Source organism: Bidens hawaiensis, unplaced genomic scaffold, assembly GCF_021521415.1.
Source record: "Bidens hawaiensis isolate Kalapana, Puna unplaced genomic scaffold, B.hawaiensis_p1.1 tig00083987_1, whole genome shotgun sequence".
Classification (NCBI taxonomy): domain Eukaryota; kingdom Viridiplantae; phylum Streptophyta; class Magnoliopsida; order Asterales; family Asteraceae; genus Bidens; species Bidens hawaiensis.
The window spans coordinates 4802-27733 of NW_027504039.1; the positions used below are offsets into that span (position 1 = coordinate 4802).

The 22932-nt window shown below is 35.1% G+C and overlaps 3 protein-coding genes and 2 pseudogenes across 7 annotated transcripts; 4 read left to right on the forward strand and 1 right to left on the reverse strand.

Moving 5' to 3' along the window:
• Positions 1-1055: 1055 nt before the first annotated feature.
• LOC143607605 (uncharacterized) lies at positions 1056-3928 on the forward strand. 2 transcript variants are annotated; one of them, XM_077082990.1, is made up of 4 exons: positions 1056-1125; positions 1645-1867; positions 1957-3391; positions 3501-3927. In XM_077082990.1, exons 2-4 carry the CDS (start codon positions 1646-1648, stop codon positions 3542-3544), a joined length of 1701 nt encoding a protein of 566 aa, XP_076939105.1. In that variant the 5' UTR covers positions 1056-1125; position 1645; the 3' UTR covers positions 3545-3927. The 2 variants fall into 2 exon arrangements, with proteins under 2 accessions (XP_076939105.1, XP_076939104.1); XM_077082989.1 differs by lacking the exon at positions 1056-1125 and adding an exon at positions 1180-1413 and having other exon boundaries at positions 3501-3928.
• A 3412-nt stretch (positions 3929-7340) lies between these two features.
• On the forward strand, positions 7341-9041 carry LOC143607606 (two pore potassium channel a-like). Its single transcript, XM_077082991.1, has 2 exons — positions 7341-8133; positions 8879-9041. The coding sequence occupies exons 1-2, from the start codon at positions 7349-7351 to the stop codon at positions 9039-9041; spliced, it is 948 nt and encodes a 315-aa protein (XP_076939106.1). The 5' UTR covers positions 7341-7348.
• Positions 9042-11440: 2399 nt separating this feature from the next.
• Positions 11441-13283, forward strand: LOC143607602 (epi-neemfruitin B 7-O-acetyltransferse L7AT-like; annotated as a pseudogene).
• Positions 13284-15294: 2011 nt separating this feature from the next.
• LOC143607604 (thymidine kinase a-like) lies at positions 15295-18287 on the forward strand. Of its 3 annotated transcripts, XM_077082988.1 has the most exons (4): positions 15295-15664; positions 17347-17491; positions 17686-17807; positions 17909-18287. In XM_077082988.1, exons 1-4 carry the CDS (start codon positions 15357-15359, stop codon positions 18150-18152), a joined length of 819 nt encoding a protein of 272 aa, XP_076939103.1. In that variant the 5' UTR covers positions 15295-15356; the 3' UTR covers positions 18153-18287. The 3 variants fall into 3 exon arrangements, with proteins under 3 accessions (XP_076939103.1, XP_076939100.1, XP_076939102.1); XM_077082985.1 differs by lacking the exons at positions 17347-17491; positions 17686-17807; positions 17909-18287 and adding an exon at positions 15903-17271; XM_077082987.1 differs by lacking the exons at positions 15295-15664; positions 17347-17491; positions 17686-17807; positions 17909-18287 and adding exons at positions 15764-15818; positions 15910-17271.
• Positions 18288-19189: 902 nt separating this feature from the next.
• On the reverse strand, positions 19190-21484 carry LOC143607603 (epi-neemfruitin B 7-O-acetyltransferse L7AT-like; annotated as a pseudogene). Its single transcript, XR_013149000.1, has 2 exons — positions 20977-21484; positions 19190-20106 (listed from the first exon to the last, which is right to left on the reverse strand). The product of XR_013149000.1 is annotated as an epi-neemfruitin B 7-O-acetyltransferse L7AT-like (transcript).
• Positions 21485-22932: the final 1448 nt, after the last annotated feature.

A 22932-nucleotide genomic window follows, 5' to 3' on the forward strand; every position in this document is an offset into this window, starting at 1 on the left:
TTGGTTTTCATTATGTTAATTATGGGCCAAAATATATAAAAAAATACTCCTAATAAGATGCCGTAAAATGACTAAATAAGGGCTGGCACAAAACTTGTAAATTATTATATATAATAGTTATTTATTTATTCATATTGATGTTATCTGCCAATAGATTGCGCGACACCCAAAAGTGTGGTCGTTGTGACTTGTGTTATAATAATACGATAAATAGGTAACGCACCGTTTTAACTTTCAAAAATCAAATTAATCTAGTTGTTTAAAATTTTTAAAAAAATATTCAATATGCCATTATTACGGAAGGTGTTCAATCAGATTATTTAATAATCTAATTTAAAAAATATAATTTTCATAACTTTTTTATACCCGATTGCAAATAACGGGTTAATATAAAAAAACATCAAAAATATAATAATTCATAACTATTTATATACCCGATTGCAAATTAAAATTAAGGAAGTAGTCTTGAACATCATCACACAAATATAATATGGTTTTGGGCTCATATGTCTAATCCTTTTAGAACCTATATTATATTTGGATTTATGTTAAATCAAATGAGCTGTATTTGAGTTAACCTTTTAAACTGTCTAATCAAGTAAGTCGACATGCCAACTTGTTTGATTAAACAAGTCGACTTGTTAACCCTTTTAACCAACTTTCTTAAACCCACCAACTCGATTAACCCGTTCACTACTTTAGTATTACTTGTCTACCCATTTGATAAATTCAGATAAATGAGTTTTTTTTGTTTTTACTCGTATTTAGGTTATACATTTTAAGTATGTTAGCTATGATTGCTGTTTTTCACACAAATAAAACATGGGCCGTGTTCAACATTACTTGGCTCACTCGTTTAGTTAAACAACTTCACCCGCCAACATGTTTAACGCATGTACCCGTTCAAATTAAATAATTCAACCCGTCAATTAAAGTACGCGATATTTATAAAAAAAGTATAAAAAGGAAATAAAAACATTCCAATTTTCACTAGACAATAAAGATTAAAATTAAAAAAAAAAGTTGAAAATCTTGTGAGATGAGTAATTTAAAAGCTTGCAGTCAGCCACCCCTTCATTCTTTCATGGTCTCCACATTTTCTTACCCGTGAAGAGACGAGACCAGGTAGCTTAACAGCCATCTCATCATCTTCAATCCATAATATAATAATAACAATATATAACATCACAGATCTTCAATTATCAATCCTTTCTCGTAATCGGTTAATAAACAATCATCAATTGTCCATATTTAACATCAATTTAACATCAATTTATGCTTTTGAGTTCGAATTTTGCAATCAAAATCTTTAATTTCTTGTTCTATGGGTTCTGATTGATCAAGCATCGATCGGTGGAAGATCCGATGCTTTTTGATTGAATCTGATAATACCCATTTCTTGTTTACCTTCTGGTGAGATTCTTTTGTATTGATATGGGTTAATTTGGGATACGATGGTTATGCAGATAAGGTGTTCGATGAAAGTCTTGAATGAATATGTGTTCTGTTTTTGTTTGTGCTTTTGTTATGTATGAGTTTGATGAGATCTATGAGTGTGGATTGTCTGTGAATTTTGTCTAGATTAGTTGCTGAAACATGTTGAATTGAAAGCAAATTATTGATTTTTAGTTTTTGATTGTGTAGGATGGAAATGGAGTATGGGAAGCTGTTCATTGGTGGGATTTCGTGGGACACAAATGAAGAAAGTTTAAAGGACTATTTCCAAACTTTTGGTGAAGTAATTGAAGCTATAATCATGAAGGATCGGACCACGGGTCGTGCTCGTGGGTTCGGTTTTGTTGTGTTTTCGGACCCTGCTGTTGCTGAAAGAGTTGTGAAAGAAAAACATGTAATTGATGGTAGAGCAGTAAGTTCTTATCCAATATTAAACCATCATTAGTCATTACACTTTTTTTATATAATCTGATTACAAATTTTTTTTAACTTGATTTGTAGGTAGAGGCAAAGAAGGCGGTTCCAAGAGATGATCACCAGGTTATTAACCGGAGCTCACCGGGCCCTATTCGCACGAAAAAGATTTTTGTGGGCGGTTTGGCATCTTCCGTGACTGAAACTGAGTTTAAAAACTATTTTAATCAATATGGAATGATAACCGACGTGGTTGTGATGTATGATCATAACACAAATAGGCCTAGAGGTTTTGGGTTTATAACTTATGAGTCTGAAGAATCAGTTGATAAAGCATTGATGCAAACGTTCCATGAACTTAATGGTAAAATGGTTGAAGTCAAACGTGCGGTTCCAAAAGAGGGTTCTTCTGGTTCGGTTAAAAGTCCGATGAGTGGAATTAGCTATGGGTTAAGTAGAGGTGGTAGTTTGTTTGACTATGGTTTAAGTCCGGGGTATAATAGTCCAAGATTTAGTCCGGGTTATGTTGGTAGGTCTGGTTATGATATGGGATTGAATTTCGATTTGGGTTTGGGCGTTAAATATGGTGGGAATGGTAGTTATAGGTCTGATATTGGGCACAAACGTGCGATTAATCAAACGTATAGTGTAGGCTTAAATAGGTTTGCTGACCCGTTTGGGTACGGGTTGGGAGGGGTTGGTGGTGGTGGAAAGGGTTTTGTTTTGAAGCCAACTAATTATGACATGTGGGCGAGTGGGCGCCACAATTTGAGCAACATTTGGAGTGGTTCTAGTGGTGGTCAAGGTGGCGGCGTTGGTGTTGGTAATGGTAGTTATATTGGTGGTAATCTCGACTATGGAAATGAAGAGAGTAATGTTGGGTATAAGAGGAGTAATGGTTTTAGTGGCAGCGGCGGTTTTAGTAGTGGTGGTGTTGGTGGTGGTAGTGGCGGCATTGGTGGTGGTAATGGTAGCTTCATTGGAAGTAATCTCAGTTATGAAACTGAAAATAGCTATGTTGGGTATAGGGGGAGTAATGGTTTTAGTGGCGGCGGCGGTTTTAGTAGTGGTGGTGTTGGTGTTGGTGGTGGTAATGGTAGCTTTATTGGAGGTAATCTCAACTATGAAAATGAAAATAGTAAAGCTGGGTATATGGGGAATAATGGTTTTAGTTGCGGTGGCGGCGACAGTGATGATGGAAGTGGTGGTTTTAGTGGCGGCGGCAATGGTGGTGGTTTTAGTGGCGGCGGAAGTGGTGGTGGTCTTAGAGGTGGCGGCAGCAGTAGTGCTGGTGGTGACTTTAGCGGCGGTGGCATTGGTGGTGGTTTGAGTGGTGGTAGTGGCGGTGATGGTGGAGGCGATGGTGGTGGTTTGTTTTATGCAGACCTTGCTTGGCGGGCATTATCTCCAGAGCTTGAATTACCTGATTTATTTGGATTTGATCTTGGAACCGGAGCTTCTGATGGTATACCGAAAAACTCAGTTGGTTATGTCTATAACGTCACAAGCAGATCAAATAGAGGTATATATCTCAATTGTCAAGCAGTATCAAAGTTTGTACATTAAACATGTTAAAGAAGCTGAACACGTGTGTTTATCAAATGTTATATGTTTCAGGAATTGCTGCATAGAAAGATTGGCATATGGGGATATGGACACTTTGAAGGTGAAGTAAGATTGAAGGATTCTTGTGAATTTATTTAATACACGTGGAAAAAAGGTACTCGTGTACATTTGGTTAGATGGGTTCGGAGCGCGTGTTATATAAAAAAACGTTACATATTTGGTTTTGAAAATAGGGGTTTTGAAATGTGGGTTCACATGAGATGTGAATCTTGGATTGCAGATAATGGTGGTGTCATTAGTTACGGTGATGTTAAAATATTTGGAAAAGAAGAAAAGAATTGAATTGGTATTTGTTGGATTTTTGAACTTTTGTAAGTTATAGGTTTTGTGAGGTATGTGATGTGGTCTTTGATTCCATAATAATGTTGGGGTTTGGTTGTTCACTTGTTTGAATGTTTGGTGGGAAATACTCTTATTGGATGCTAAATTTGGATCAATGAATACACTTCATATTTAGTGTATTTCTTTTTCTAATATTCAATAATGGATTTTTCTGTTTGTATTTTTATTGAAAGTGTATCTTTATGTATCTCCATCTAAATTTGCAAAGTATCATACTTTCTTAAATTAGGGCGTTCATAAATTATTATAACCGATCGTATCGTTAAAACAAACCAAGTAGGTTAGGTTGGCTGATATGAGATTTGCACGGATTGGTTTGACGGTTTAACAGTCCAGTTGACAATTTATAACTTAGAGCTGCCCGTGTAAACTGATCTGTTTCTTTTTTTTATAAAGTATGCGGTAATGTTATGCATGATTATCACGAACCCAATCTGTTTCTTTCTTTTTTAGAGTTTGCGGTAATGTTATGTATGATATTCATGAACCCAATCTGTTTATTTCTTTTTTAGAGTATGCGGTAATGTTATGCATCATATTCATGAACCCAATCTGTTTATTTCCTTTTTAGAGTATGCAGTAATGTTATGCATCATATCTTTGTTATTTTGTAACTTTTAGCACAATTTTTGAATAACAAAAAAATAATAAAAAATATCTAAGCATCAAAATTGAACCCAAACCCGACTAGCTCCCCTACTCCCGACTAGCTCCCCTACTCACCTAATTTGACTGATTTTGTTTAGTTCTTTCTAAAGCCATAGTGGCTTGTACTCATAATTTTCATCAAAGCCGATGGAATTGGACATGAACATGTACGTCAAAATATGATTTTTAGAGCATTTTCAATAGATGGATTGATATTTACAGAGAGGTATTCCGAAAGAAATATGTTTTTCCATCTTCCATAGTGATATGATCTGAAAGATATCCATCTATTGAGATATTTTGGAGTTGCACAAGTATACGAGCTTCAATAAAGATAAAAAGGTGTTTCATGCGGTGCGTCTTACTGCACTATGAGTTATTTGGAAGACAAGAAATGAGTTGGTATTTATGGGGAGGCAAGCTACCTTGGGGAATGGGGAATGTAGTTGGGGATATAAAATCTGTTGCGCATTTATGGATCAAGAACCGCTCTAACAGGAGGACATTAACTTGGCAAAGGTGAAGACGTTTTGATATTTGAAATGTAACGGGTTTGTGATATTTGGTGTTTTTTTTGGGTGTATTTTGGTTCATTGTAGAACTGCATATAATTATATATAATATCTTTCTTGGACATTCAAAAAAATATATATATATGATCTAAAAGATAAAAAGTAATTTATTTGATTCCTATATATTTAATGGCTTCTAGAACTATAAACATTGTTTAGAAGTTACAAAGGTCATATGGTGTAAATGAGTCAAACCGCTCATAATTACTCTATGCATTTGTTAAAAATTCGAATTAAGTCAAGCTTAAATTTGATCTCAAGTAGGTCCGCTGACATAAACTAGCCTATATTTATACAATTTTTATTTAATATATTGACTGTATAATAATAATAATAATAATTTTATTATTATTATTTATATAAAATTATGATTAAAATAACTAAATGATATCTTATATAATTATATTATATATAAAACTTTTATAATTATAAAGAATATATAAATAAAATAATAGTTAAATAATAATCGAGTCAAACTCAAGCTTAGAAATTACTCCTGAACCAAAATTACGTTTTAGAAATAGAGTTTAAAATGAGTTGAAATCGAGCTCAAGCATCAAACAAAGTAGAAACAGGGGCATCAAACAAATTACGTTTCAAAAAATACTGAAATAGAGTTTAAAATAAGCCGAACATGGTAGAACCTGAGGACAAGTGTACGAATAGGAAGATAAACATACTTTTGGGGAAGTCTTGCAAAATACAAAAGTTTGCTGACCAAAACTATATATCCAAATCCAATAAAGATCAGCTTATAACCACCACTCACTGCAATATATCTTCCTATCTAGTATCTTCCCAGCAAAATAAACCATTTCAAACTCAAACAACCAACATGAAGACTTTAACTCTGAGAACTCAATTCTACACCCCAACTCACTTCAATCTCACCACCAAAAACCCATCATTCCCAAAACCACAACTCACCAAAACCAAAACCACCAACATCTCAAACAAACCCATCTTGTTTGACTCAGAAAAAGTCAAAACCACACCAAAAACCACCAAACCATACTTAAATAAGACCGTATTTGGTGATAAAGACACAAACCCATATAGGGTATCTAAAAAAGTTGAGAACTTGATAGGTTCTGATGCAAGTTCAAGGTGTTTGGTAGTGGGAGCTGTGAGTCTTGGGTTTATGATGCTGGCTATGGGCTTTGATGACCACCAACAGGCATTGGCTTTTGGGCCTGAAGGTCCACTGATGGAGGAGTTTTGGGATAATATGAGAAGATATGGGCTTTATGCTTTGACTGTGAGTAGTGGTGTGTTGTATGCAGTTTTTCAGCCTCTTTATGAGTTGTTGAAGAATCCTGTTTCAGCTATTCTTGTCTTGACCATTCTTGGTGGTGGCTTTTATATTGTGTCTCAGGTGGTGTCTGCTATGGTTGGTATTACTGATTTTAGTTATGAACTTAATTACTAGCCACAGTTTGCAATGGACCCATTATATATTCATGATGGTGATTGTAATCATAGATTGGGGTTGATTGTATTACTGTTTTTGTGATAGCAAAATACCATAAGTTTTTTTCTTTCTTGTTCTTTTTGTGCACAATGTTAGATGATAAACAGTATCGGTATTATTTTGATCTGGTTATTGATTAGAAAGGTTCCGACACTGATAGGACTGTTCAGAAAACTCGTTGCTCGCTTGAAGTTTGAATGAAAAAACTCAAAAAAGCTCGACTCGAAAATAAGTTCGTTTGTAAATGAGCCGACTCGTGGCTTGGGCGATAACTGGCCCATCAGCTCGCTCAATTGGCTCGTTTATATTAAACCTCAAATTAAAAAAAAATTATAATAATGATGTTTACATTAACAAATTGAAAAAGAAAACAAAAAAAAAACACATACTATTTTGAATCTGCCTCAATTATCTATTTTATATATTTTTTATTATGTGTTTATTTATTTATTTTGGACTTCTATAAATCAATATGCGTAAAAAAATAAGAAAAAGTTAATGAGCCAGATCGACGAGCAACACGTTGGTTCGGTCTTTTACGGCCAAGCTCGAGGATCGTAAGTTTACAGCCCTGAACAATTTCCCATTAAAAAGTTTGTGAACTTGGTTAATTATGTGTACACCAACATGTAACAAACAGTTAACCTTCTATATGTTCCATATAACTATTAAACTTGTATATGTTCCATATTTTGTCCTTAAATCATATGTTCCAACCTTTGTCATATAGCAAAACACATCACTTACAAAATCATCCTTTTACTTCAAACTCCTTCATCTTCTACAACGTTTACAAGAACTTGTAGATCTTGATCACACAATGGCCGATCATGATCTGAAGAACGCGCTACTAAAAAAAGTCAAAACATACGAAAACCGACCTCTTACAACAAACCAAATCAGTTTAACACAAATGTCACTTATCCTTGTTGCATACCTAGCCACGGGCACGGTCTGTTTTTCACTAATCCAAGATCAAATTAGTGGCAAGAAAACCAACAAGATTCTCGACTCGGTCTATTTCTGCGTGATCACAATGACGGCTGCAGGGTACGGCGACGTGGGGCCCGAAACTCGATTAGCAAAGTCTTTATCTTGTGTTTTTGTATTCACAGGCTTGGCTCTTGGTGGTTTTGTTCTTAGCAAAGCAGCAGATTACATTGTTGAAAGGCAAGAAATCTTGTTTGTAAAAGTCATGAACATGCATGAAATAACCGAGCCGAACCACATAATAAAAGAAGCCGAAACAAATAAAGCAAAGTATAAGTTTTTAACTAATCTTATACTTGTTATTTTTCTTATGATTCTTGGAACATTGGTTTTGTCTTTTGTTGAGAAGTTAAGTTACTTTGAAGCCTTTTATTGTGTTTGTGCAACGATCACGACTCTCGGGTATGGGGATAAGAGCTTCTCGACACAAGTAGGCCGTTTGTTTGCGGTATTTTGGATCTTGGTTACTACAGTGTGTTTAGCACAATTGTTTGTCTATTTGGTTGAATTGTGGAGTGAAAAGAGACGACGGGTGCTTGTAGACTGGGTTCTTAACCGGAAAATGACGGTTCAAGATCTTGAAAAAGCCGATCTTGATGACGACAAAGTTGTAAGGTATAGTTAAAACCATGGGTGGCAATTTCTGACACAACTTAAATGTGATACCGGAGTAATCAGGTTTTGGGTTGTCAGAAGTACCTATTTAATAAACGGGTTGTGTTTAGGTTGACTTGTTTAATTAAGCGTATCATGTTTGGGATGGCCCGTTTAACTACCTAGTCATGTTCGAGTTGATCCATTTAATTAAACTGTCGTGTTCGGGTTGGCTTGTTTAACTAAATGGTTCATATTTGGGTTGACCGTCTAGTTAAACGGGTTGTGCTCTGGTTGATCTGTGTAACATGTTTAATACAATCAAACAGATCGACCCGCCAAATGCTTAACCCATTTATTACAACCCACCAACCTGATTAACAAGTTAACAACGTGATTACAATCCATTAACTCGTTTGACACGTTTAGTTAAATGAGTTAAACCAATCATGTTTGTTGGGGTTGCTTGATTTTAAGTGTCTGAGTTAAGGTTGATGTTTTGACACGAATAAATACATGGGCCGTGTTCGGGTTGAAAAGTTCAACCCGCCAACCCTTTTGACACATTTAGATAAATGGGTTGAACTGGTCATGTTCGGATTACATGATTTTAAGTGTGTGCGGGTTATGGTTGATGCTTTTGACACAAATAAATATATGGGGCCATGCCACGGTTGAACAGTTCAACTAGCTAACCCTGAACCTGTCAACCCGCACCGATTGGTCAACTCTGCATAAAGATGATAAAATGTTTTTGTGTATGCAGTGCTGCAGAATATATTGTGTATAAGCTGAGAGAGATGGGAAAGGTGAGCAATGCAGATATTGCATCTGTACTCGAAGGATTTAAGAATCTTGATGTTGATCACTCGGGAACATTGACAGTGAACGATTTGAAGATCATCGAGTCGTTTGAACCACAGCATTGACAAAATAATGTGTGTTTTTTTCGTATTTAAATTAACATCTTTCAATGCTATTTACACCTTCATGTTGGATAACAAAAATCACCGAATGCGATGGAATGCATGAAACATTCGGGACATGTATCGTACTGGGTATGGGATTACCCGATTAACCAAACATGTCTACCAGAATACATTTTACAGTGTAACAAATATAGGATGCATTAAGTCATCCATGATGGTTTAGGTCTCTATTTGTTGCATTTTACTGTGTAACAAACTAACAAATATAAATCCAAGTCATTAAATATATTGACGTAGCGTTTGGTACGCAAAAATGACATGCAAAATGGATTGAATCATTGTGAGTGAATGAGAAAATGGGCGTTTGATTGATCAATTAAATGAAATCAACGAAATCTTATTCCATCTAAACACATCAAAACTATTCATTCGTGCCGTCTACTTTTTTTCAGTCTTCACCCTGCTTTCTCGACACCACAACCTGGCTACCGCCACCACCACTGCCTTCGCCATTACTAGTTTTACATTTTGGTAAATTTTCTTTATTTTGATGCAAGGGTATTTTTGTCTTTTGTATTTCATTCTTACGTTTTTTTAGTGCCTAACAAACAACATAAAGTAATGATTCATTTCATTCTCCATAGGTTAAACCAAACATGCAATAGATATAAATGATCAATCTCATTCTCTCGTTCATTTAATTTCATTCTCTATTCCATTACCAGTACCATACAATTACCCCATATTTTTAATCTTTAGGCTACCTTATTCTCTCCATACTCCTTTTAGGAGTAGGATATCTACTCTTAATCTGGCAAATGTCCTTTTCGTCATTAATGCTAGCTAGCGGCCCGCCAGTTAGGGGTCTAATCAATTTTCCACATTTGCCTTTAGAGCTTTGGTGTGTCGAGTTTTGGCCTTGTAAGCTTTGCTTTGCTCTTATTCTTTACTTCTATTTATATAATTTAGCAAAGAAAACATTTTTTTTCAAAATTTATTTAATTTTTGAAAGCATCTCATTCTCTTATTTCTCTGTTAATCATACTCACATGAACTTATTTTTTTATTTTTTTATTCTTTTCATACACTCGCAATAATTTATAGAGATTAGACTTTGTCCCACTATCAATAGAGAGAAAAATTTAACTTCTCTAAACTATACCCTTATTTAAGATAATGGGATATGAGGTAAATTACATACTTTTGTTACAATTTTCCATATATTTAGAGTTAAAAATATTTCTAGAGAATAGGACGAGAATACTCTAATGAAAGAAAATATTGTCGGAAATTAAAGTAGTAAATATTATCGATAAATGTGACCCATGTGCTAAGTCAAACTGCTTGATAGAAAAATGCTAATTCAGTTTGACTTGGTTTGGTCGGATCGGCTCGATTTCTAAACGGGCCAGGCACGAGCTAGCATATGCTTTCTCTTGGTTAGGTTCGGCTTGTGAATGATGGCTCCGATCCCACTTAAATGAACAATTTGTAGATAATTCAATTATATTCTAGAAGCTTGTGAGTGCACGTCATATTCTCATTCTTATTCATTATTTTTCATCATACTCATTCTCTATCTTCCCTCTCATTCATCTCATGACATCTCAAATTCAGAGTTTTATTCTTTTTCTTTTAAGATAAGAGCGTGAAAAAAGTATTTATCAAAATATGTAGCAAAATTGCGATAATATTTTGTTGGACGTAATTTCCAACTTAATATGCCCGTCACGTGTTGGTGACCGGGTAGGACCTATTGGGCCCATGGGATTCATTAATATTTAATGGGTTTATGGGGTTACAATTAGGGTTTATTTTATTTGGTAATGTCTTGACTAGCAAGTTAGGTTAGTCTATATAAACCATGGTTAGACATTATAGAAGGTGATGTATGAGGTGTAACCGAGTTAGGGTTCATCTATAGATAAACACGAGATGTAACCGAGTTAGGGTTCATCTAGGGTGAGTTTGGTGTAACCGAGTTAGGGTTCATCAAGAGTCAAACCGAGTTAGGGTTTGAGAGATTTGTAATAAGTTTTTAGAGTTATATTTTCTGAATAATAAAAACGAGAGTTATTCGTTTAGTTTGTGTGTTGATTATCGATACGGGCCTTGATATTTTACTTTTAACTTTTAAAAAGAGAGAGAAACAGTTACATGTAATAATAAATAGCAAATATGTTATATAAGAAAAACTTCGTGTTTTACTATTTTAGTTAAGAGAACGAATGCACTAAATTGCCTCTAATTATTATGTAGAGAGTAGAGGCAACAGTCGTAGTTAATACATATATAGGCCATCACGCCTTTGTGATACGAGTCAGACAGAAGCAGCTAGCTTTGCATCCTATAAAATGAAGTGTGTACATGCTGTGAAGCTGATCATCACGTACCCACACAATGAAGTGGTTATTATTCTCCGCCCATAATGCAACCCGACGTTTCCTTAATTCTCATCAATATTATCTTCATGGATCAGGTTCTTGTTCATCCTTATTTTCTGCTCGATCCTCATCCAGGTAATTAATTACATATCAACTTTGTAACCCATGGATGGGTTGTGATTTATTACGATTATTTCACGTTACTGAACGATAACAAGCTTGGAAACGGTACTAAAAATGTTGATCTTGAAATAATTACAAGAGAAACCATCAAACCAACTACGCCCACTCCATATCATCTAAGAACCTTCAGCCTCTCTATTATAGACCAGTATATGTATGATGTATACACCCCTTTGATCTTATTTATTCCTAACACCAACAACACAAGTCTTACTGATGTATTAACCAAAAGATCAAAGCATCTCAAGGAGACTTTATCTAGGATTCTTACTCGATTCTACCCTTTTGCTGGAAAAGTTAAGGATAATATTATGTCACATTGAATGCAACGATGAAGGAATCTATTACGTAGAAGCTAGAGTCAACCAGAAGCTCCGGGATTTCCTGTGTCATCCGGATGATGAAAAGGTAAGAGAGTTGATGCCTCGAAGTCCATGCACCGTAGAATCTTCAGTTGGAAATTATGTCATTGGTATACAGGTAAGTTTTAGTAGTATCATTTTATTAATATAGCAACACACACACAATTAACTTATTAACATTAAAGCAGTGGGAGGGAAAAAGTGGGACAATTACCTAATTAATCGTCTTATGTGTAATACGGAGAGCCACGAGTCCACGAACAATGGTATTTTATGGTTCTCATAGTTCTCAACATGTTTTTGGTTTTCAAACGAATGACTCTTTCAGTGTATGTGTGTATACATACAAACATATTAATACACATATATACACTTAATATTCGAGACCTCTCTGTCAGGTTAACATTTTCCTCTGTGGTGGGATTGGGATTTCCACGAGCGTATCGCACAAGATCTTTGATGGACACACATATTACACGTTTATGAAAGCATGGGCCGCATCTGCTAGAGGTTCGCAAGATATAATTTCAACAACTTTTGTGGCCTCCGAGATCTTTCCTAACAATCCATGTTTAAAACACTCATTTCCTTCCAAGTTACTAACCACAAAAATGCTTAAAACAAAAAGATTTGTTTTTGATTCAACAGCTTTGGCTTTGCTCAAGGCCCAAGCGGTTGTCAGCCCTAACTCAAAACATGGGCCAACCCGCATGGAAGCCGTAACTGCAGTAATTTGGAAAGCTGTTGCGAAAGCAACATCTAAACTAAGACCATTTGGCACAGATTCACCTCATGTTTTGTTCTCAGCGGTCAACTTTCGCAAAAGAGCATTACCTCCTTTGCCAGACGACTTAGTTGGAAACCTTTGTGATGTTGCTAGTGCAATATGCTTTCCTAATAGACAATTGGACTTGCCGACCCTTATGGGCGAGTTGAGAGAATCAATAGCAAAAATAATCTCAGATCGAATCGAGTCCATTAAAGGGGAAACGGGGCATGAGAACATTAATGAGGTGTTGAATAGATCAAATCAGCTAATGGATATGTCAGGGGAAGGAGGCTACATTGTAGCTTCAAGCTTGTTGAATACTGGAATTTATGACTTGGATTTTGGATGGGGGAAGCCGATATGGTTTTATGCTATGAACTCGGGAGTTAATAGCTTGTTGACTTTAAATGAAACAATGAAAGGTGGTGGTGTTGAAGCCATAGTCTCACTGAGCCCGGAAAAGATGGAGATACTAGAGCATGATGCGGAGCTTCTGTCCTACGCTACTATCAATCCTAGTCCTCTTCGTTTTCTTAGCCGTTGAATTACATAGATTCAAGCTTTTAATAAGAAATGTTCGAATTTCTAATAATTTAACAGTGTAATTGTTGATCATGCATGGTTTGTATTGAATGGATCAACGCACACTTCTTTTGTAATGAATGATTAACTCGTTAAGTATCTATATAAAGATTATTTACATTTAGGCAATGCATATGAATTATTTACAATTAGGCAGTGTATATGATGTTATTGACTCATTTTTGATAAATTAAGTGACATGACAGTGAAATGACGTTTTAACCATTTGTGTTTATGCAAGTTTAAAATTATATGTTGTTAAGTTTAATGATTAGTTTTACTCCATTGCTTGTGAATTTGATGATTAGAAGCTGGTAAGAGAAGCACATGATCGAACAAATGAGTTTACAATTGAAAATGAGATATTTGTATATGTAGAGCAGCAAAACGTGTGCCATGTTGGGTGAATATTGGCATTTTGTGTTGTGTTGATTCATTTAGTAATTTCCGGTAACCATATGGACATGTTGGCGGATGAGGATGAAGTGCTCGAGATGAAACACAAACACACATATGAAGGATTTGTTATGTTAGCTAGCTTGATGCTCGAATTAGTATGGATTTTCATTTACTAACTTTTAGTTTAGTTGATGGTAAATTGGTAACGGTGTGGTTAGTGGTGGTTTGGTTGAAAAGCTTTATGAGCCCGAGCAAGGAAACATGTTTAGGGATAATAACAGTGGAGGCTCGGAGGGTGTGCGATCCGCACCATCGGCCGGGGCACATAAGTTTCGGGGGCATAAATTTTTTATACATATTACACATATATGTTTTTTGGTGTTAAAAATAAGGTTGTTTGCAATGGTTTATAAGATAATTACATGCTCTGAATGGTTTCTGCTTATAATAAATCGATCGATAAAAGTTTTATCTATATACATTAGCGAATAAAAATATTTTTGTTAAGGTCTACGGGCCTTTTTATTTTTGGTCAGCCGGGATATTTAAATTCTCGGCGACGGCCCTGGATAATAACATTTAATGGTGTGGCTAGTAATGGTTTGACTAGTTGCTGATCCATGAAGATGGTCCCATTTATTGAAGTTTGTGGGTTTGAGATGGGACAATCTCAGGAATCCGATACAAAAATGGACCCCCAAAAAATTAACGTGATATAGATAAGTCGATAAACATGAGAACAATATTCCTCGGTTAAGGTAAATTTTTGTGTACCTTCGGTCAATCAAAACTGAACCATTCATATATTTTCTAACTTGTATACCTTCGAATAATCTCATTTCTCTTTTACATAATTGAAGTCTCTAATAATCATATAAAAAGAAATAGGAGAGGTTTGTTATTTTATTAGATGGAATTAAAGAATTACATTTGTAATTGACAAAGTAGATATAACTTATAAGACATCAGAACGTGAAATTAGATTCAGCCATGAAATCATTTTAGTTTCTCATCCCACGTAAGTTGTGTGGCAAAAGTTTAACTATAACTGAACTTATCAAATGAGGTGATATCTTAATCTTACGTTGCCATGAGGTACTAATTGGTCAAGCCCAAATAATAAAAACCTTGGACCAATAACTTACAAGTTAAACTATTAATAGGCCGATCCATAGTTGCATTTTAAAAAAAATGGACTCTTTCTGGTTTTGGGCCATGTGCGGCTGCCTAGCCTTCACAGGCCCAAAACCATCACTGGACAAAGCCTCAAGCGATAAAAATTTAAAATTAAGGTTGTAATATGATTCCGCCCGCTTACCATAGGGACGCAAATTGTACTTTACTATAATAAACTATTATTATTGTTATTATTATTACACAGATAGTTATGCTCTTTTGGCGATACAATGAATGTTAAGTGACGATTAACGGTATAATTTTTCGAGAGAATGTTCAGTCAATCACAGATGCCAGCTTCTCAAACACAACAATGTCACAGTTTCAAAAAGAAATAATAATAATAATAATAATAATAATAAGATGCGTCTCTCTTCTTGGCCAAATTCCACAAAACCCTAACCCTCTTTTACAATTTACACCAGATTTTGGCTCTACCGCTTGTATTCTAACCAACGAAATGATGAAATCACTAGTAATGTTTCCAACAACAAGAGCACCTTCAATCTTATTATTCCCAATTCCTGTAAAAGTTTTCACTCCCTATGAATCTTCAGTTCCTCCTAATTTCCCATCTCTTAGAAACCCCCCTAATTTTACCCGTAAATCACTTTCACCTTCGTTTTCGTACTCTTCTTCTTCAACCACAGATGCAATCGCCCGTTGTAACCAAACCGACGGTGAAGTTCACGTCATTGTGGGCCCCATGTTCGCCGGTAAAACCACCACTCTGCTCCGCCGGATTAAATCAGAAAGCTCCAATGGCAGGTTTGTAAAATTATACAATTTATTATATATATGTTTGATATTATTAAATAGTTACTAATGAGAATTTATGAATTATAAAACAATATTTTGAGATAACATACTGTGACACGTGGCGCAACTGGTTATTTATTAGGTATAGATATAGATATGTTTTGTGACGATACATATAATGAAAGTTTACATCTTGCCCTGTTTCAATAGCTGAATCCAATCATCACTGGTAATAAGATATTCCCAGATTTCAGGCTAGGGGTTCTAACGATGTCGTCAGCACGGATCAAACGTTGAAGAGTCTGTGTTTTTCAGGAAGACTGGTAGAAGCGATTCGGTTATTATGTCACATTGACTACCCGGTTGACTCACAGACTTACTCTCTTCTGTTACAAGATTGCATATTCAAAAAAAGTTATCATCTTGGCAAAAGAATCCATTCACAAATGATCGTTACTGGTTTTGTCCCCAACGCGTATCTGAACATCAAATTGTTAATATTATATGCAAAATCAGGCGATCTGGTTACCGCTCATGTTATGTTTAACAAATTAGTTGTGCGAGACGTGGTCGCATGGAACACGATGATCGCAGGGTATGTTCAAAAGAGTATGGAGGAAATGGGATTAAATTATTATGATGAGATGAGACGAAGCGGTTTAACACCGGACCAGTTCACTTTCGCCTCGGTCTTCCGGGCTTGTGCCAGCCTGGCGGTTTTAGAGAAGGGTAAACAAGCACACGCTGTTTTGATAAAGAATCATATAAGTGGTAATGTGGTTGTAAATAGTGCTTTGATTGATATGTATTTTAAATGTAGCTGTTTGTATGACGGGCGTTTAGTGTTTAACAAGTCGCATGATAAAAACGTGATTACGTGGACTTCTTTAATATCGGGATACGGTCAACATGGGAAAGTCAAAGAGGTTTTGGAGTGTTTTAATATGATGATTCATGAGGGATTTAGACCAAATAGTGTTACGTTTCTTGCGGTTCTTTCTGCTTGTAGTCATGGTGGTTTGATTAACGAAGGTCGGGATTATTTTCGTTCAATGACAAAAGATTACGGGATTGAGCCTCGGGAAAAACATTATGCAGCAATGGTGGATATTTTGGGACGTGCGGGTAAGTTAAACGAAGCGTATGAGTTCGTAAAACACGCGCCGTGTAAACGACACCCGGTGATATGGGGTGCGCTTCTTCAGGCGTGTAAGATGTATGGAACTTTGGATATTATGAAGATTGCTGCTAAAAATTACTTTGAATTGGAAACCGATAATGTTGGTAAATATGTAGTTTTATCTAACGCGTTCGCAACGTTTGATCAGTGGAGTAATGTTGCTGAAATTAGAACCGGGTTGAAAGAATTGGGGATGAAAAAGGAGCCCGGTTTTAGTATGATTGAGGTGCAAAAAGCGGTTCATTTTTTCTTTATGGGACATAATATGCATGAAGAAACCGAACAGATATATGAAATGATCAAGGATATGAACTGTGTTATGAAAAACGCAGGGTATTTTGGGGATTTTACTGTTGCTTGCAAATAAGTATCATGGCACATATGGTTACAATGATTTTGTTACTTTTGTTTTAAAGTACTTTGGATGGTATATATGTTGTTTATAAAAGAATGTTTTATGTGGTGGGTGGTGATGCGTTTATTATTTTATATATTTGTTTTTGTTATACAGAAATGTAGCTATTATAAAGTCAAGCAAGGATACACGATACGGGTTAGATTCCATTGTGACACATGATGGGGATAAATTACCGTGTTGGCCTTTGGCAGCTTTATCATTATTCAAAGAACGAATTGGTCTTGAAGCTTATCATCAGGTATATATTTTTTTTATTAAATGTAGCTAAAATGAGAAAGTACAAATGCGTTAAAAGTTTCCTAAAGTTAATAAATGTATATAGCTATTAAAGTTACTGTCTTAACAAAGTATACGATAATTACTATTAGTAGAGTTTTACAATCGTATTTAACATAATAGCCATTTAATTTTTATTTTTTTATGGCTTAATAGATAGAGGTGATTGGAATCGATGAAGCTCAGTTTTTTGATGACCTCTATGATTTCTGCATCAAAGCTGCTGACCATGATGGCAAAACTGTAATTGTTGCTGGTTTGGATGGCGATTATATGAGGTAACACCTAAAAGTCTACATATCTTGTTCAGTTTATATGACTTATACAATATATTGTGTTCTGATGATTGGATAAAATATATAATGTATATTGTTTGCAGAAGGAGCTTTGGAGTGCTTGATATAATACCGATTGCAGAGTCTGTAACTAAGTTAAAGGCGAGATGTGAGTTATGTGGAAAGCCCGCTTCTTTTACGTTAAGGAAGACAGATGAAACCGAGAGAGAACTGGTTGCGGGTGCTGATGTGTACATGCCGGTTTGTAGACATCACTATGCAAGTGGTCAAGTGGTCAAAGAGGCTGCAAGAACTGTTCTTCAAACACGCACGGTTCAGTGTGGCTAGGTGTAGTGAGTCTTTACATCCTGTTTTTAAGCATTAATATTACGGGTTGGGCTGAACATTAGAACTGAGTATGCCCAACCCTTTGTAGGATATCGTACATTGTTTTGTATTTGTAATTAATTGGGTTTTATTAAAGTATGCTTTTAGTTCAAAGTTTTGGGTGTATGATTCTTTGGTTTCTTGACGGACATGAAGCATTATCAATCGGTCCAAATGGTTGGATAGGCCGTCCAACTCTTTGAGTACTTATACCCGGTCTATAACCGTCTTTAGATGGGAGTCTGAAATGTTACAGTTTCTCTCAGTTTGCACGGAATTGATTTTGTTAAAAACTATTTTAAACACAAAATCAATGCTTGTTTATCGGTTCTAAGCTTCTGAACTTACTTGAAAACACTTTCATGGTTTCCATAACACTGTTTAACCAAGGTTTGATCGTCGTAGCTTAGATCGTGGCTTAAACGTAACGAAACAAACTTTAAATTAGCTTAGATCGTGGCTTAAATGTAACGAAACAAACTTTAAATGAGTCTTAAACGTACCTTACTTTTAAGCTATGTAATGACCTAGCAATGACATGGTATAACTTCTAACACCTTTGGAATATTGAAAGCTCTGCTTCATCAGAACACTTTGGTTGAAGCTTGCTTTTGAACACCAAAACTTAATAACTATGGTTTGATCTAGGAAAGCTCAATAACTGATTTGTGCATGAAATAGACGATCACGAGACTCCTTTTATAGTCCTAGATTGTCTGGATATGCATGAATGGACAGTTTTCGGTTGACATGTTATAGGCTTGTATGTGAAAATCTTTTGCTGACTCATTAGACGCACCGTTTGAAAACAGTGGGTTTGCCTTATTCTAACTTTGAGGCTAAGAAAGCCTTTAGACGGGGCCGTTTCAAAGGGTAGGTGGATGAGAGTAAAGGTGAAAGATGAACATTTCCACGATTTGAAGGGAATTGCAGCTTATGGATCGAGTAAAGGTTAGAGTAAACGAGTCATTGTACATGTAAGTTATTTCGATTATGTAATTCAACAGTTAAGAAAACGAAGAGGACTAGGGTTGACAGTAGCATAAGATAGAAGCTCTGCATCCTGCTCGAGCATCTCCATCTCTTCTGGGCTCAATGTGACTACAACTTCAACACCACCGCCTTTCATCGTTTCATTCAAAGTCAATAACCTATTGTGTCCTGAGTTCATAACATAAAACCATATCGGTTTTCCCCATCCAAAATCCAGGTTATACATTCCACTATTCAACAAGCTTGAAGCTACAATGCATCCACTTTCCCCTATCATATCCATTAATAGACTTGATCTTCTCAATTCCTTATGGATGTTCACATGCCCTTTTTCCCCTTTCATGGACTCAATTCGATCCGCGTTTACTTTTTCTATTGATTCTCTCAACTTACACATGAGTGTTGGCAAGCCCGGTTGCCATCTAGGAAAGCATATCGCACCAGCAACGTCAAAAAGGTTGCCAATTGAATTGTCTGGCAAAGGAGGTGATACTCTTTTGCGAATGTTCACTGCTGTGAACAAAAGATGAGGTGACAATGGACCAAAAGGTCTTAGTTTGGATGTTGCATTTGTAACAGCTTTCCAAACTAGAGCAGTTGTGGCCTCCATGCGGGTTGGTGGATGTCTTGAGCCGGAGCTGGCAACTGGTTGGGTCTTGAGCAAAGCTAAAGCCGCTGAATCAAATACAAATCTTTTTGTTTTAAACGTTTTAGTAGTCAGTAACTGCGAAGGAAACGAGTCTTTTGAACAAGGATTGTTAGGAAACATCTCAGAGGCCGCAAAACTTGGTGAAATTATCTCTGATGAACCACTAGCAGTTGCGGCCCACTCTTTCATAAACATGTAAAATGTGTGCCCATCAAAGATCTTGTGTGATACGCTTGTAGAAATCCCAATCCCGACACAAAGAAAACTGTTAACCTGAAAAAAAAGGTCTCGAATATGTAAGTGTGTATATGTATGTTAATACATTTGTATGTAGGGAGAGTCGTTCATATCGAAACCAAAAAAATATATTATGATCTTTAAGAACCATTTTGAATCATAAAAAAAATCTTTGTAAAACAATAAAAAATATTATAAAACAAACAAAATGCGAAAAATAAAAAAGTCAAAAAATCAAAAATATTTATTTTTCATCCCGGATTCATAGAAAAAATTAAAAAAAAATATCGGTTTTGCAAATTATACATGTGTATAATACATATTTTTTAATTTTATACACGATATTCTTTATACACATATGTACAATTAAAATAAATGATAATGCACATATGTGTATAATACTACTCCCCCCGTCTCATTATAAGTGTCCTAGTTTGACTTTTCAAGTCTTTCTTTTGCAACCTTGACCGTAAATATTTTTGTTCGTGTCATATAATACTTGATGAAAATTATATCAATGTAAAATACATTTAAAACCCAATCCATTCATATATTTTACAACAAGTATTATATAACACAAACAAACATATTGTCGGTCAAAGTTAAACAAGAAATACTTGAAAAATCAAACTATGACACTTATAATGGGACGGAGGGAGTAATACATAAGTTTTTTTTTTTGTGAAACCGGGATGAAAAATAAAAAAATTTGGTTTTTTTATTTTTTAAAGTTTTTCGTATTTTTTTTTGTTTAATAATTTTTAAGGGGTTTTTTGTGCAACAAAATGGTTTTCAAAGTTCTCGATTTTTTAAAGTTTTCTTAGGAAACTCACCCTATATTATATATATTTGTATGTGTGGATATAAATATGTCGCTATATTTTGAATGGTACAGTTAGAACTTACCTGTATACCAATGACATAATTTCCAACTGAAGATTCTACGGTGCATGGACTTCGAGGCATCAACTCTCTTACCTTTTCATCATCCGGATGACACAGGAAATCCCGGAGCTTCTGGTTGACTCTAGCTTCTACGTAATAGATTCCTTCATCGTTGCATTCAATGTGACATAATATTATCCTTAACTTTTCCAGCAAAAGGGTAGAATCGAGTAAGAATCCTAGATAAAGTCTCCTTGAGATGCTTTGATCTTTTGGTTAATACATCAGTAAGACTTGTGTTGTTGGTGTTAGGAATAAATAAGATCAAAGGGGTGTATACATCATACATATACTGGTCTATAATAGAGAGGCTGAAGGTTCTTAGATGATATGGAGTGGGCGTAGTTGGTTTGATGGTTTCTCTTGTAATTATTTCAAGATCAACATTTTTAGTACCGTTTCCAAGCTTGTTATCGTTCAGTAACGTGAAATAATCGTAATAAATCACAACCCATCCATGGGTTACAAAGTTGATATGTAATTAATTACCTGGATGAGGATCGAGCAACATTTGGAATTGTGGAGGTACTATAAGATCGACCAGAAAATAAAGATGAACGTTGCATTTGATAGTGATAAGAATTAAGTAAACGCCGGGTTGAGAATAATAACCACTTCATTGTGTGGCAGTGGATGATGATCAGCTTCACACCACACTCTTCAATTTTATAGGATAGAAAGACGTAAAGCTGTTTATATATGACTCATCAGTGTATCTATCACAATGGCATGGCCTAATTATCACAAAGGCATGGGCTTTATATCTATCAACTATGAGTTGTCTCTATATATATACACTTCAAACTTACAATTTTAGAAAATTCAGTGCATTCATTCTGTTATTACGTATTTAAAATACGAAATTAATTTACTATTCTGGTATACAATATTAGTATGAGTATTCTATTATCATTATATACTAATATTAGTACTACTATGATCGATAATATTGTTATCAGTATTAATTAACGTTATATACACTCACACAATTTAATTAGGTTGCTCACATGACGAACTAAGCTAACAGAAGGTCCACTCATACTCGCATTGGTATGTAAACGAGCCGGCTAGATTGATTTGTAAATAAGCCGAACCGACCTTGGCTTGACTCGTTTAAATAATTATTTTTATTGTAAGAAAAAAATAATAATAGAAGAGGCTTTAAATGTAAATAAAAGAGGCTTTACTTAACTCACTAATTAATAAAAGAGGCTTAATAATAATAATAATAATAAATGTGAAAACAAAAAATGATAAAAAAAAAAGAGGTTTTAAAAAAATAAAATTTAATAATATTTCATTTGATATATTGAGTGAAAAATATTATGTGAAAAAATGATAGAAAAAGACTAATACACAAGTAAAAGATAAATAAATGGTGATTGACTATAAAAGTTCGGTAAGAGAGTACATCTAGTAAAAATAATAAGAAAGTGATACGTTTAATAACACCTATAAAAAAGTCTATTGTGAAACTTCACAATATAAATAAAAGTATATATTAAGACACAAAAGTCATATTGTATTTGATCAAATTTAACTTACGATTGGTAAAGTAGATAAAACAAAACTATAGTTTAAGAATGATAAGCGTGGGGTGGTAGCGGGTACCACTATCGGGTACTCCAGTATCACAACAACCCCCCCCCCCTCCCCCCCCCCCCCTCTTTTCAGTTTTCCTTTCTCGGGCAACAATGCGGGTGGCACAACCCGAAATTTAATCATGATTGTGTATATGATGGAATATTATGTGACTGGTTGGAAGCTTAGGTATAGACTGAACACCATTCTTCTTTCCACCAATTTGAGTTCATTTGGATAGTTAAAGGGTACATTTTAGTTATCACCGTGTGAATGGTTGAAAGCTTAAGATAATTTGTTTATTTTGGTTTGTAACTCTTCACCCTAACAGATATC

Bases quoted from the DNA above. Each gene is read 5' to 3' on its own strand.
- LOC143607605 (XM_077082990.1), top strand. From the start codon at position 1,646: ATGGAAATGGAGTATGGGAAGCTGTTCATTGGTGGGATTTCGTGGGAC. The intron at 1,868-1,956 runs GTAAGTTCTTAT...CTTGATTTGTAG, and splicing joins ATGTAATTGATGGTAGAGCA to GTAGAGGCAAAGAAGGCGGT. The intron at 3,392-3,500 runs GTATATATCTCA...ATTGCTGCATAG, and splicing joins CACAAGCAGATCAAATAGAG to AAAGATTGGCATATGGGGAT.
- LOC143607606 (XM_077082991.1), top strand. From the start codon at position 7,349: ATGGCCGATCATGATCTGAAGAACGCGCTACTAAAAAAAGTCAAAACA. The intron at 8,134-8,878 runs GTATAGTTAAAA...TTGTGTATGCAG, and splicing joins GATGACGACAAAGTTGTAAG to TGCTGCAGAATATATTGTGT.
- LOC143607604 (XM_077082985.1), top strand. From the start codon at position 15,357: ATGATGAAATCACTAGTAATGTTTCCAACAACAAGAGCACCTTCAATC. The intron at 15,665-15,902 runs GTTTGTAAAATT...AGATATTCCCAG, and splicing joins TCAGAAAGCTCCAATGGCAG to ATTTCAGGCTAGGGGTTCTA.